General features: G+C 41.0%; 1 protein-coding gene across 1 annotated transcript in view; it reads left to right on the forward strand.

Annotated features, from left to right (window-relative positions):
• Nucleotides 1-5310: 5310 nt before the first annotated feature.
• LOC103179061 (UHRF1-binding protein 1) overlaps nucleotides 5311-12616 on the forward strand; it is a gene marked incomplete at its 5' end in the record, with an annotated part of 43754 nt that continues 36448 nt past the window's right edge. Inside the window, 4 exons of the mRNA XM_042342174.1 lie at nucleotides 5311-5481; nucleotides 7445-7483; nucleotides 8540-8631; nucleotides 10574-10763. Of these exons, the coding sequence (XP_042198108.1) occupies nucleotides 5311-5481; nucleotides 7445-7483; nucleotides 8540-8631; nucleotides 10574-10763 (492 nt within the window). The remainder of the gene's footprint in view (nucleotides 5482-7444; nucleotides 7484-8539; nucleotides 8632-10573; nucleotides 10764-12616) is intronic.

Here is a 12616-nt window from a genome sequence, read left to right on the forward strand (position 1 = left end):
TCCCTCTCACCCTTCCTCGCCACCTTCAAGACCCAGTTGAAGACCCTCCTCTTCGACCATGCTTTCGATCTCCCTGCTTTTGACACCCAGCTCGGGTTCATAACTCTGTCTGTCCGGCACCCTCCCGACATGAAAGGTGCTATACAAATGTAATTTTGTTGTTGTTGTTTACTTTGGGGGATTGTTGGTCAGGACACTGGGAAGAAACTCCTTTATATTTTTGAGGAGTGCCATGGGATCTTTAACGTCCACCTGAACAGGTAGACGGGACTTCAGATGCCACATTAGAGAGGAAGTTACAAGGACTGTGTGTGCATTCTTCTTCCACTCCAGTATTTCTCTTCTCATTCTATATTCTTGCTGATTGGCACCTTCTGTGCTACTATCTGAAGTTCGATTCTCGGCACTAACTAGTTCTCTCCAGCACACTTCCTAAGTGAGGATGGGAAGCAATATTTCTAAGGTACCTATCTAAGTATATTGCTACTTCCTTTATCAAGTGGGTTAAAGGGCCTTCTTTATCTGAACCATTTGTGATCTTATTATATAAACTCCTACTGCACAGACGAGGGTCTTTTAGCTCAATTAGTCTGTGCCGATGTTTATAATCCACACAATTCAAATTGTGATTTAAAAAAAAACCTTTCCTTTTATTCCATAGATCATTGACATAACTGAATTGCCTGGAAGTCTCTGATTAATGCTGTAAGGCTGGTTGGAGTTATTTTACTGGCAGATCTGTCTCTCTAAGTGCTGACTCTAGGAAGCATTGGAAGCCACATTATATCCACACAACAATTTGCATTTATACAGCGCCTTTCTTGAATGTAGCGACTTGGAGTGCTGTAAGGTGGTGGGGTTGGATACCGAGGAAATGGGGAACGGGCATTCAGCTTAAATGCTGCTTGTTGTTTAAACCCTCAATTTATCTTTGGTGAACTGCGTATCTGACACAATTGGAAGCCTATCACCATGCCAGCTGACCAAAAGATAAACCTGAGGGTAGAACATTTTGGGTGTGCAATGAGCTTTGCTAGTGCCTGACCCCATCGTCAGGTGGAAAACCTGACCTTGTGATGAGTTATGAGTTACAAAACAAGACAATATCGCAGTTGTGTAGAAACTGTGTCCTGGAATTCTGCAAATTTCAGGATGAGCCACACAGGATATGTCAGTGCATTCCACATGGATACCTCCACTCTGGAATTCTTTCCCAACATCTCTCTGCCTTGTGCCTTCTCGTTATGTTTTCAAAACCATTTTGAAAACATCTTCCTTTGACTGCTTTTGGGCAACACCTTTAAACTTCCTCCCATCCCTCGGTGATACACATCGTCTTTGTGAAGAGCTTTGAGACGTTCATCTCGTGAGCAAGGAGCTGTGCTGCATAAGGACATGTTGCTGTTATTGGGGTGTTGATAGGGGAGGGAATGAAGACTCCAAAAATACAATAACAACTTGCATTTATATAACGCCCCTCACGCAGAGTAGCATCTCAGAGCTTTGTAAAATAATCAGGTCAGTGTGAAGGATACAGCTGAAGTTATCTTAGATTTACAATACAAAATTACATTTGTATAGCCTTTTGTGTTCCGGGTGGACGTCCCATGGTGCTGATTTCCAGAAACCCCAGTGATAATTTTTATCTCTAAACTGACTGAACTTTCCAGCCAGCTGGGAGCCACATTAAACGTGGTAGGGGGGAGCATAAGGAATTCAGGCATCAACAGTGAACATCTGAAGTCTCCACAGCTTGAGTCTGAGTGGTATTTGTGGCCTGTTTAATTTGTAGTCTATGTAAAGACTTTACAGGCTCTTAATTTCATGGCTCTGCTTTTTTTATATCAACTCGTACATTTGAATTTCTGCATGCCACATTCAGCGTCTGCGTATCTTTTAATATTTCTTCTGTTTTGTTGATATTCAGGCTGGCTCAGTGAATAGCACCCTCAGCCCCACATTAACACCTGAATTCATAGTATGCGTTGGTGCTCCAGTGAAGTGCCGGCAAGTGTTTCATTATTAGACGTGCTGTTTTTTAGTCGAGCCGTTAAACTGAGGTCCCATCAACCTGTTCCTCACGTGGAATTTAACAATCTCTGGCTCTGTTTTGTCTTAAGATGCTATTGCCAGTGGCTTCACCAACAGGGCCATCATCAGAGATGACTTATGCAGTATTTTATTCCAAGTAAGATCCTGGTTTATGTTAATTGCTGCGGTTGCCCATGTAACTGTCGTTTCATTTCTAATTACATTTTGTTCTGCAAAACAGAGTCCTCGAAGTCAAAGAACCTCTCAAAGTGTTTTAAAGAACAAAATTTAATTAGAAATGAAACAACTGTTTTATGGGCAAACTCAGCAATTAACATAAACCAGCAACATCCTGCAAGCAGCAATGATAATTCAAAACAAAAAAAATCTAAATTCTTTCCAACATGTTTTTAGCGGATGCTTTGCCAACAGCAGTTGATAGTGACTTTCTGCAGTGTCTGAAGATAAACATTGAGAGAGTAGTAGGGGGGGAAAAAATGGTGAATTACCACGGTTTAGTTTGAAAAAGCACCTTTAAAGAATCCCTGCTAAGAGTGGCCGGCCTGCTCCTTCCAAGACGGGCTGTCTGGTCTACTACAGACCCACCTGTCTCAGCAACCAACTACTGACATTGCTATAGAGAGTTGACTTAATTCCAGGTATTCCGTTGCCAAGCCAAGCATTTCACTTAGGGGCCATGTGCTTAACCCTCCTCCCCACCGGCTGCCGAGGATAGAATTATTCGGTATAACTTGGTGTAACTGAACAATGCTATTGATCATTGAGGGAATGTTTTGTTTTAATAAGAGTGAAAATGGTCAACAACACACTGACCTACAGTATACATTAAAATACATTAGAATATATAGCACAGAAACAGGCCATTCAGCCCAACTGGTCTATGCCGGTGTTTCTGCTCCTGCCCTTCCTCAACTAAGCCTTCAAGCATAACCTTCTATTCCTTTCTCCCTCACGTACCTATCTAGCTTTCCCTTAAATACATGTGGAGTCCTGTAGCTCAGTGGTTAGAGCACTCGCTTTGCAAGTGAGAGACCTGAGTTCAATTCCAGGCAGAGCGAAACCTTGGGCAAGTTTCCTTATTCCACACAGAGCCTAATGATAATCCCTCCAAAAAAAAAAACAATAATAAAAATTGGTCATTTTCAATCTACGACTGTTTGTGGGACACTGATGTGCGCAATTGGCTGCCGCATTCGCCCACACATATGCAGTCAATTCACTTTACAGTATATTCTGTGAAGTGCTTTGGGCGTCTTGAAGATGTGAAAAGCACTATATCAAATGCAAGGATTATTATTATTATTATCTATGCTATTTGCTTCAACAATTCCTTGTGGTAACGTGTTCCACATTCCCACTACTCTCTGTGTGAAGAAATTTCTTCTAACTCTCCTATTTGATCTATTTGTGACTATTTTATATTGATATCCCCTGGTTTTGGTCTCCCCCACAAGTGGAAACATCTTCCCTATGTCTGCCCTATCAAAACCTTTCATCATTTTAAAGACCTCTATCAGGTCACCCCTTACCCTCCTCTTTTCAAGAGAGAAGAGTCCAAGTGTGTTCAGCCTTTCCTGATAGGTATAACCTCTCAGTTCTGGGATCATCTTTGTGAATCTCCTTTGCACCCTCTCCAGTGCCTCTACATCCCTTCTATAATGTGGGGACCAGAACTGCACACAGTATTCTAAGTGTGGTCTAACCAAGGTTCTGTAGAAGTTTACCATAACTTCTGTGCTTTTTATTTCTATCCTCTAGAAATGAACCCCAATGCCTGGTTTACTTTTTTATGGCCTTATTAGCCTGCGTTTCTACTTTTAGTGAATTGTGTATGTGTACCCCTAAGTCCCTTTGCTCCTCTACCCCATTTAGGTTTTTATTTTCCAGGATGTATGTGACTTCTTCCATCTACCAAAATGTACCACCTCACACTTTTCTACATTGAAATGCATTTGCCATTTAAATGCCCACTCAGCAAGTTTATTGATGTCTTACTGTAATTTGTTGCAGTCCTCCTCAGTATTAACTACTCACCCCAATTTGGTGTCATCTGCAAATTTTGAAATTGTACGGCTGATTCCCGAATCCAAATCATTAATGTATATTGTGAACAACAGTGGTCCCAATACCGATCCTTGTGGAACACCACTGTCTACCCACTGCCCGTCTGAGTAGCTATCCTTTACCCCTACTCTCTGTTTTCTGTTTTGCAGCCAGCTTGCTATCCATTCTGCCATTTTCCCCTGACTCCACATGCTCTGACCTTATTCATCAGTCTAATATGCGGTACCTTATCGAACGCCTTTTGGAAATCTAAATATATTACAACTACCACATTACCCTTGTCTACTCTTTCTGTTACCCCTTCAAAAAAATTCAATGAGGTTGGTCAAGCATGACCTTGCTTTTTTGAAATCCGTGCTGACTATTCTTTATTATGTTTTCCATTTCCAGTTGTTTTTCTATTACCTCCTTCAGTAAGGATTCCATTATCTTTCCTACCACCGATGTTAAGCTGATAGATCTATAGTTCCCTGAGCTTGTTCTATCTCACTTTTTAAATATAGGTATAACATTAGTATCCTCCAGTCCTCAGGCACTACTACCTTTTTTAATGCGTTATTATATATGTGTAATAGTGCCTCTGCTATCTCTTCCCTCGGTTCTTTTAATAGGTATCTTACTAATACACAGTATCTTACTAATTTGTTAAGTAGTTGCCATTACTTATTGAGTGAATTTTGTTCTTGATCAGTTCTGGAATAGTTTATATTTTGTTTCCCCTCCCATTTCAGTGAATTTACAGCCCAGGTTAGGATGTGAACCATTGGTGAATGGGCATGACCGGTTTTGGAGCAGATAATGTAGTTCTGGAATAGCTTTTATTTTGTTTCCCCTCCATTGTATTCCCTTTTCACCTGAAGGATGCTGGTCAGATCCAGGGTAATGGGAACCCTTCTATACTTCACCTAAATACCTCTAGATATTGAACCTCAGTCAGCATCACGACTGCTCCTCACCCAGTGCCCAACACCTGTATCGGTTTCCAGCAGAAGCCCTGGGTTTCACGATCAGGAACCTGGCTGTAGAATCTTTCCTTCTTCCTAGCCCAGGGCCACTGAGGCCAGTTGTGACTCCTTCATTGCAAATTGGTTCTAAGTAAAAAGTTGAAGCACAAGTTAAACATTTTTGGTGATCATGATGGGTGTTTGCAATGACATGTTGCTGAAATGTAGTTTAATTCTCACTACTGCTTGATGTGACAGGTTTGCAAAGAACCTCTCACCAGACAAAATCAATCTAAGTACGCTCAAAGGAGAGGGTCAGCTGACCAATCTGGAGCTGGATGAAGAAGTGCTGCAGAATGTTTTGGATTTGCCCACCTGGCTGGCGATAACAAGGGTGTACTGCAACAAGGCTGCTATCAGGGTAAGTACAGAGCGGAATCACACACAGGTACAGCTATTTTCCTCGAAACCATCTGTGTCTACAATTAGAATTATTGAAGAGGTGTGCTCAAACCCATAGAACTATTGAAGAGGTGCATTCAAACCAATAGAACACTTATCAGTAGTGCTGGTGGGCATGAGACAGTCCTTGGAGTCCTGTTAAAGAAGTATTTTTTCACAAATTTTCATTATTTCTTTGACCTTACTTGGGATAAATAACTATTATTTTAGGCTTTGAAGGAAGGAAACCAATCGAATTATTGAAGATCTGTGTTCAAATCAATAGAACGATTGAAGAGGTGCGTTCAAACCAATAGAACACTTATCAGCAGTGTTAGTGGACCTGCAGTACAACATTGTCTTCAGTGCTGCCTGGTGTCATGAATGGTCTTTCCCTGCTTTGTATTTACCTGAGTGTGCTGCAACAACACTGGCAAAGGGTCTTGGGTGTTGCTGGACTCAGCAAAGAGATGAGTATGATTGTGAGCACCCTGGCCATTGTTAAGAATGTTACCTGGTTCAAGGAGTATGTACATACTGCAATGTAGCTCCATTAATATTGAGTATTGTACTTGACTGTAAGGGGATCTATGCTTTCACTGCAGGAATGTACCCTTGGGTTCAGACTGACCTTCACTCCAGTTGGAGCATTCTCAAGCATGACCAATTATAAAGTACAATAGGCCTGAGGAAGTTTCTTTTCAAATTATAATGGGATGCCACGATTTTGTATCTTTCTCTGGTTTCAGCTTTATTGACTACCCTCCATAACCCACTAACGTCCCAGGAATCTGTAAATCTCAGCAGCAGAACAGACAATTCACAAACCAGGATTCTGTTTCTTAGTCCCTTATAAAGGAGATGAAAATAGCAACAATTTTACCAATTTTGTTTTTCAATTATAATAATTTAATTAAAGGTCTCATGAGAATAACATATCATTTTCAGCCAAGAGTATAAAGGATTGAATAAAATATAAGAACAAAAAACTAAATACTAAAGTTACCCATTTTGTAATACAATTTCGACAACAGCTGTTTGTAACAACCAGATAGTTCTCTCTGCAGACAGACTGTCAGAAGTGTTGTCCTGTGATCTCCTGTGTTGTCTCACAGATAAGTGTTTTCACATACTGGTTTGCATCCTACAAATTCAGTTTGTTCTTTGAATTTTAACAAACCATTAAAGACGATAGCCTTTTGTCCATTGAACATCAAGTTTATGAACTTTGAAGAGCTAGTCAATTCATGGAGGGGCAAGAGGATAGACACCAACAAGGACATTGTAGTCTGTTTACAGCAGCATTTCTGTAACCACATTTGTCTCTTTCAACAACAACAAAATTAGATTTATGCAGTGCTTTTCACTCCAGAAGGAAGTCCCAAGGCGTTTTCACACCCTGATGTGAAGAGAACTTAATAGAGACAATGAGCGATGGTCTTTAAAAGTTCGCTGGCCTTTGTCCTTCCTGTTTTACAGTACAATACAGGAAGTTTATTTGGTGACCAGCATAGGCTACAAGAGGCTTTCCAAACTATGAATCTGCCTTGGGCAGGAAGACCAGAGTCATTGCACTAGACTGTGCCCATTAGTTTGTAAGCAACACTTCATAATAATAATCCTTGCATTTGATATAGCACTTTTCATGTCTTCTCGACGTCTCAAAGCGCCTCACAGAATAGACTGTAAAGTGAATTGACCGTATATTTGTGGGCGAAACACGGCAGCCAATTATGCACAGCAGTGTCCCACAAACAGTCGTGGATTGAATTTATTATTTTTTTCTTGAGAGATTATTATTAGGCGTGTGGAGTAGAGAAATTTGCCTATGTGCTGATGCAATGGGCTGTGGCTTTAATGGTGAATTTAGAGAAGATGTTATTGGATCTGATACAACCAGTCATGAGTTAACATAGAACTACTGAACGTTTTCTTCTCTTCAGATCCAATGGACGAAACTGAAGACCCATCCCATTTGTCTGGTAAGAAAGTTGCAATTATTTTATCAGCTTCAAATTGTTTGAAAAGCCAAACGTGATTGTTGTGTGCAGGCCAGAGGTTAGCCAAGTTCCACTCCATTTCACTGAAGCCGAAGCTGCGAAAAGTGTCCTCGACAGCACCAGTATGAGGTTGCTCACGACAGCCGCCCTGGGGATATTTCTGTGTTGTATCCGGCACAGTTTTGTGCTGTGCTCCATTCCCGCTAAGAGGATTAAGATCACCATACCAATACGCTGACATTTACATTTTAAACCATGCAGATCAAACACTTTGTGTCATCCTATTGTATGTCATATTAAATATTAATTACACAAAATCTGCAGCACTGAAATGGGTCATTTGGTCCATCTAGTCCTTGTCAGTGTTTGTTCTCCACATGAGCCTCCACACCTCATTCTTCCCTTCTTACCCTCCTCACATTCCCCTCTGTTCCCTTCTTTCTCACCTATTATCCTCAGCTAAGATTAATGAGCCTTGACCTAAAAAAACAGCAGAGAATTAAGTGGAAAAAATGGTTTCAGAAAGCATCCCCGATAAATGTTTACACTGCCACCATATTCATTCCTGCACCTCATTGAATCATTTCTATAGATTTCAACAGGTTACAAGAGGAAGAGTCATTTCTTAAGTAGCTAGAAAAAGACTAAAGATACTAGCAATCATGAGCAGGTTAGTCAGCTCTGGATTGGGTTGATGTTTACAGATGTCAGCTTCAGTAAATAATCAGAATTCCAATGAAGGGCAACTCCCAAGCATCTACATATCTCTTGCTCAGAGTTGATTTATCTACTGCTGGCTTCAGCATTTCTGATTTAATTTCAGTAACTTCCTTAAGATTTGCTGTATCTGGGTCAGGTCCTTTGTTTGTCCTTAAACCGGTAATTCCGCAAAGCTGTTCGCTGTTGTCCTGCTGACATTCAAGTTACGATCACAAGTTTTTAGATGCAAATCTGCAAAAACTGTCGACTTCAGGCAATATATGTCCCTTTCTTGTATATTTATCTTTTACCTTCTCTTCCTGATATTTTCTCTCTCAGTTCCTGGATAAAGTGGAAGTGGAAATGAGGACTTGTGAGGAGCCTCGAGCACCAAATGGACCCTCTCCCATTGCCATTGCAGCAGGTCAAAGGTTAGTCCACCCTCTTCAATACTACCTGTATGGACAATGGCTATTTTCTGTTTTTAACTGTACTTCATTGAATTATTTCTGTAGATTTCAACAGGTACTCATGAGTAATACAAGTTGCACTTGTTTAGCACCTTTCATAAAGAATGAGTGTCTCAATTTGAGACGTAGCAGCGTAAAGTGATTTTGGAAGTGAATTTGATAGGACAGGGCATTAAAAGTTCACCCTCAAAAGGTGGAGCAGAGCAAGTGAGGTAGGACCAGTAAGTGAGAATCAGAAGATCGGAGAATGCCCGCTAAGACATGGAGATGTTAAAGCTGGTGTGGAGGGAGGCTGTAAAACATGGATGAGAATGTTGAAATGTATCTCCTTTGGGATAAGTTTAGTAAGACGGAGATCACAAGATTGGCCTGAACGAAAAAGGTCTTCAGCCCATCCAATCTCAACCCTCCAGAACACCCACTCTCCCCATCAGGTGATAGGTGTGTGATACCCAGTGCAGGAAAGAACTCACGCGGTATGTCTGTAAGAACATGCATTATCTTAATATTTAAGGTCACATAGAATTACAGAAAATTCTCAAAACCAGTTGTAAAATGCAATCCAGCCTATTTAAGATCTATAGAAAACTGGCTTCCAGATTAACAATGAATTGAAGAGGTTTCCACAATTTTGTGCTGTGCTGCATTTTATGATAATGTGACCTTACTGGCTAAAACTAGGTGGAATTTCAGGCCTAATATGAATGATGAATTGTACCTAATAATTATTGCAGCCAAATGTTCTTCTGAAAGAGCTGTATTCAAAGTGATCTTCATCCTGCTGAGCACTGCATGATTCCAGCATTCTCATAAGTAGTACACTATCTCTCAAGTCTCTGCAATTATACCTGACATTTTGTCACCCATGAAGCCCCAGTTGTAGTAATTATGTGGGCAGCCAAAGCAACAAGGAACAGCACAATTTTTTACACCCAATTCTGTGATTTTTTAAAAATAAACTGGAAAATGTGGAAGTTAGAAAGTTGAGTCATTTACAAGACACTAATTTGTGTTCACTACATCACCTTCCCCCGTCTCTATCTCATACACAACGCTGACAAAACCTTAATGCCTTTGTCATTTTCAGACTTGCCTTTTGATATGCCCTCCTCGTCGATCTCCCCAGCTCCACAACCTTCAAATAATCCAACACTCTGCCGCCTGCATACATGAAGCTTCACATGCTTATCACCCTTATCCTCAACTACCTCTCTTTCAAAAGGTTGACTTTAGGATCCTTGCCCTAACCAGCAAATACCTACATGCCGTCACACCTCCCTACCTCGCCTGACTCTTCTGCTCACTCCCTCTGATCGGGAAACTCGAGCCTGCTGTGTGTCATCCATCCCACCCTCTCCACCACCAGTAGCCGAGTGCCCATCCTCCAGAATTCCCTCCTTCAAACCCACCGTCTCACCCACTTCTATTGGTTTTCAAAAGCTTCCTAAAATAAATCTACCTTTTCAGCCAGGTGTATGGTCATCTCCCTCTTGCCTCCTCTCTTCTCCAGCTTAGTCATCATAAAACACTCTGAGATGTTGCTCTATGTTAAAGGCTTTATTTAAATGCAAGCTGTTGCTTTTTAAATTGGGAACTCTTCCATATGCTTTTTGATCAAATTCATGTTCATCTACTTGGCATTACAAGTCTAGTGTAGAAGTTCACAACTTTAATTGTAAAGATGATCTTCTTATGTGAGCTTCATTGCCTGCATTCTACCCAGGAACAATGGTGGGACTGATTCTGTGGATAAAATTCTGGTACAACCAATGGACAGGACAGTCTTACAGAAATAATTATCTTTGTCTTCCAGGGGTTTCTTTATATCGTAGTTACTGAGTGATCCCAAACACCATGTGGAATGGTACAGCCCTGAAATGTGTTGTGTTCTTGACTCTTGCAGTGAATATGGCTTTGCTGAGAAGGTGGTGGAGGGAATGTCCATTGTGGTGAACTCGATTGTCATTAAAATCCAAGCCAAGGCGTTCAACGCTTCCTTCGAACTGTGGCAACTGCACGGCTACAGTGTGAACCCCAAGTGGCAGCAGAGTGATCTCCGCTTCACAAGAATCGCAGATTCAGAGCGAGGAGAGGTATGGAACCGTGAACTTAAAACATTTTACTAATTGTAACCTGTGAGTTAACACTTGTGCTTTGTACAGTTGAACCCCATGGAGCCACAGTATTTGGGATCCGTAAAATCCCAAACAATGTTATAAGTGGGCACAATCCTACTTGTTTGCACTGAATTCTGTTTCTCTTGAAAATGGCAGCCGCTTTTTGTGTGAATCATAGGATCATAGAATTATATACCACAGAAGGAGCCCATTCGGCCCATTGTGTCTGTGCCGGCTTTCAAAAGAGCTATTCAATTCAATCCGACTCCTCTGCTATCTCCCCATAGCCCTGCAAACTTGTCCTCCCCAAATAATTATCTATTTCTCTCTTAAAAGTTGTTATCGACTTGGCTTCCGACACCCTTTCAGATAATGCATTACAAATCTGAACAACTCGCTGTGTAAAAAAATTTCTCCTCATCTCCCCTTTGTTTCTTTTAGTAGCTATTTTAAATCAGTGGCCGCGGGTTACTGACCCACCCGCCAGTGGATATAGATACTCCTTATTCACCCTATCGAATCCCCTTCTAATTTTGAAAACTTCTATTAAGTCTCCTCTTAACCTTCTCTGCTCCAAGGAGAATAATCCTGGCTTCTCTAGTCTCTTGTGATAACTGAAGTCCCTCAATTCCTGGTACCTTCCTGGTAAATCTCCTTTGTACCCTCTCCAATGCCTTGACATCTTTCCTAGAGTGTGGAGCCCAGAACTGAGCACAGTCTCTACCTGAGGCCTAACCAGTGTTTTATAAAGGTTCATCATAACCTCCTGACGTTTGTATTCTGTGCCCCTATTTATAAAGCCAAGTAACCCGTATGCTTTTTTAACAGCTGTATCTACCTGTTCTGCCACCTTCAAAGATTTACTTATATGACCCCCAGGTCTCTCTGTTCCTTCACCCCCTTTAAGATTGTACCATCAGCTTATATCGCCTCTCCTCATTCTCCTCCCAGAATGAATCACTTCCCATTTCTCCACATTAAACTTCATCTGCCACGTGTCTGCCCATTTTACCATTCTGTCTTATGTCCGTTTGCAGTCTGCTACTATCCTCTCCACTTTAGTTTACTGCTTTTCCTATCATCTGCAAACTTGGAAATTGTACTCCCTATACCAAAGTCCAGGTCATTTATATAGATCAAAAACAGCAGTGGTCCTGTCTTCTAGAAGATGTGAAAAGCACTATATCAAATGCATGGATTATTATTATTATTATTGACATCTCAAAGCGCTTCACAGAATATGCTGTTAAGTGAATTGACTGTATATTTGTGGGCGAAACACGGCAGCCAATTGCGCACAGAAGTGTCCCACAAACAGTCGTGGATTGAAAATGACCAATTTTTTTTTTTTTTTAATTTGTTTTGGAGGGATTATTATTAGACATGTGGCGTAAAGAAATTTGCCCAAGGTTTCGCACTGCCTGGAATTGAACCCAGGTGTCTCGCTTGCAAGGCGAGTGCTCTAACCACTGAGCTACAGGACTCCACTATTCTGTGTCAGGTGCTAGACGTATCTAAGGTTAGCGGAGATGTTGGCAGACCAGTCAACTGTGTTTTATAATAAACAGCATTGTTCCACGCGTACTAAATTGAATATTTTTATAAAAATGTTCTTGTGGTAATCCCACGCGTGAAATTGTTCAGAAATGTCCTGATTGTCAAAACAAGTGTGGCCATGTGTAACTCCAATCTTGTTTGTTTTTCCTGGCAAACACGATCCACATTTCCTTTCAGTGCCTGGTGATTACTCTGTGTGCTGATAAACAATTTAATAATAATAATCCTTGCCTTTGATATAGCACCTTATCATGTTGTCAAGATCATACAAG

Source organism: Callorhinchus milii, unplaced genomic scaffold (assembly GCF_018977255.1).
Source record: "Callorhinchus milii isolate IMCB2004 unplaced genomic scaffold, IMCB_Cmil_1.0 Scaffold19, whole genome shotgun sequence".
Classification (NCBI taxonomy): Eukaryota; Metazoa; Chordata; class Chondrichthyes; order Chimaeriformes; family Callorhinchidae; genus Callorhinchus; species Callorhinchus milii.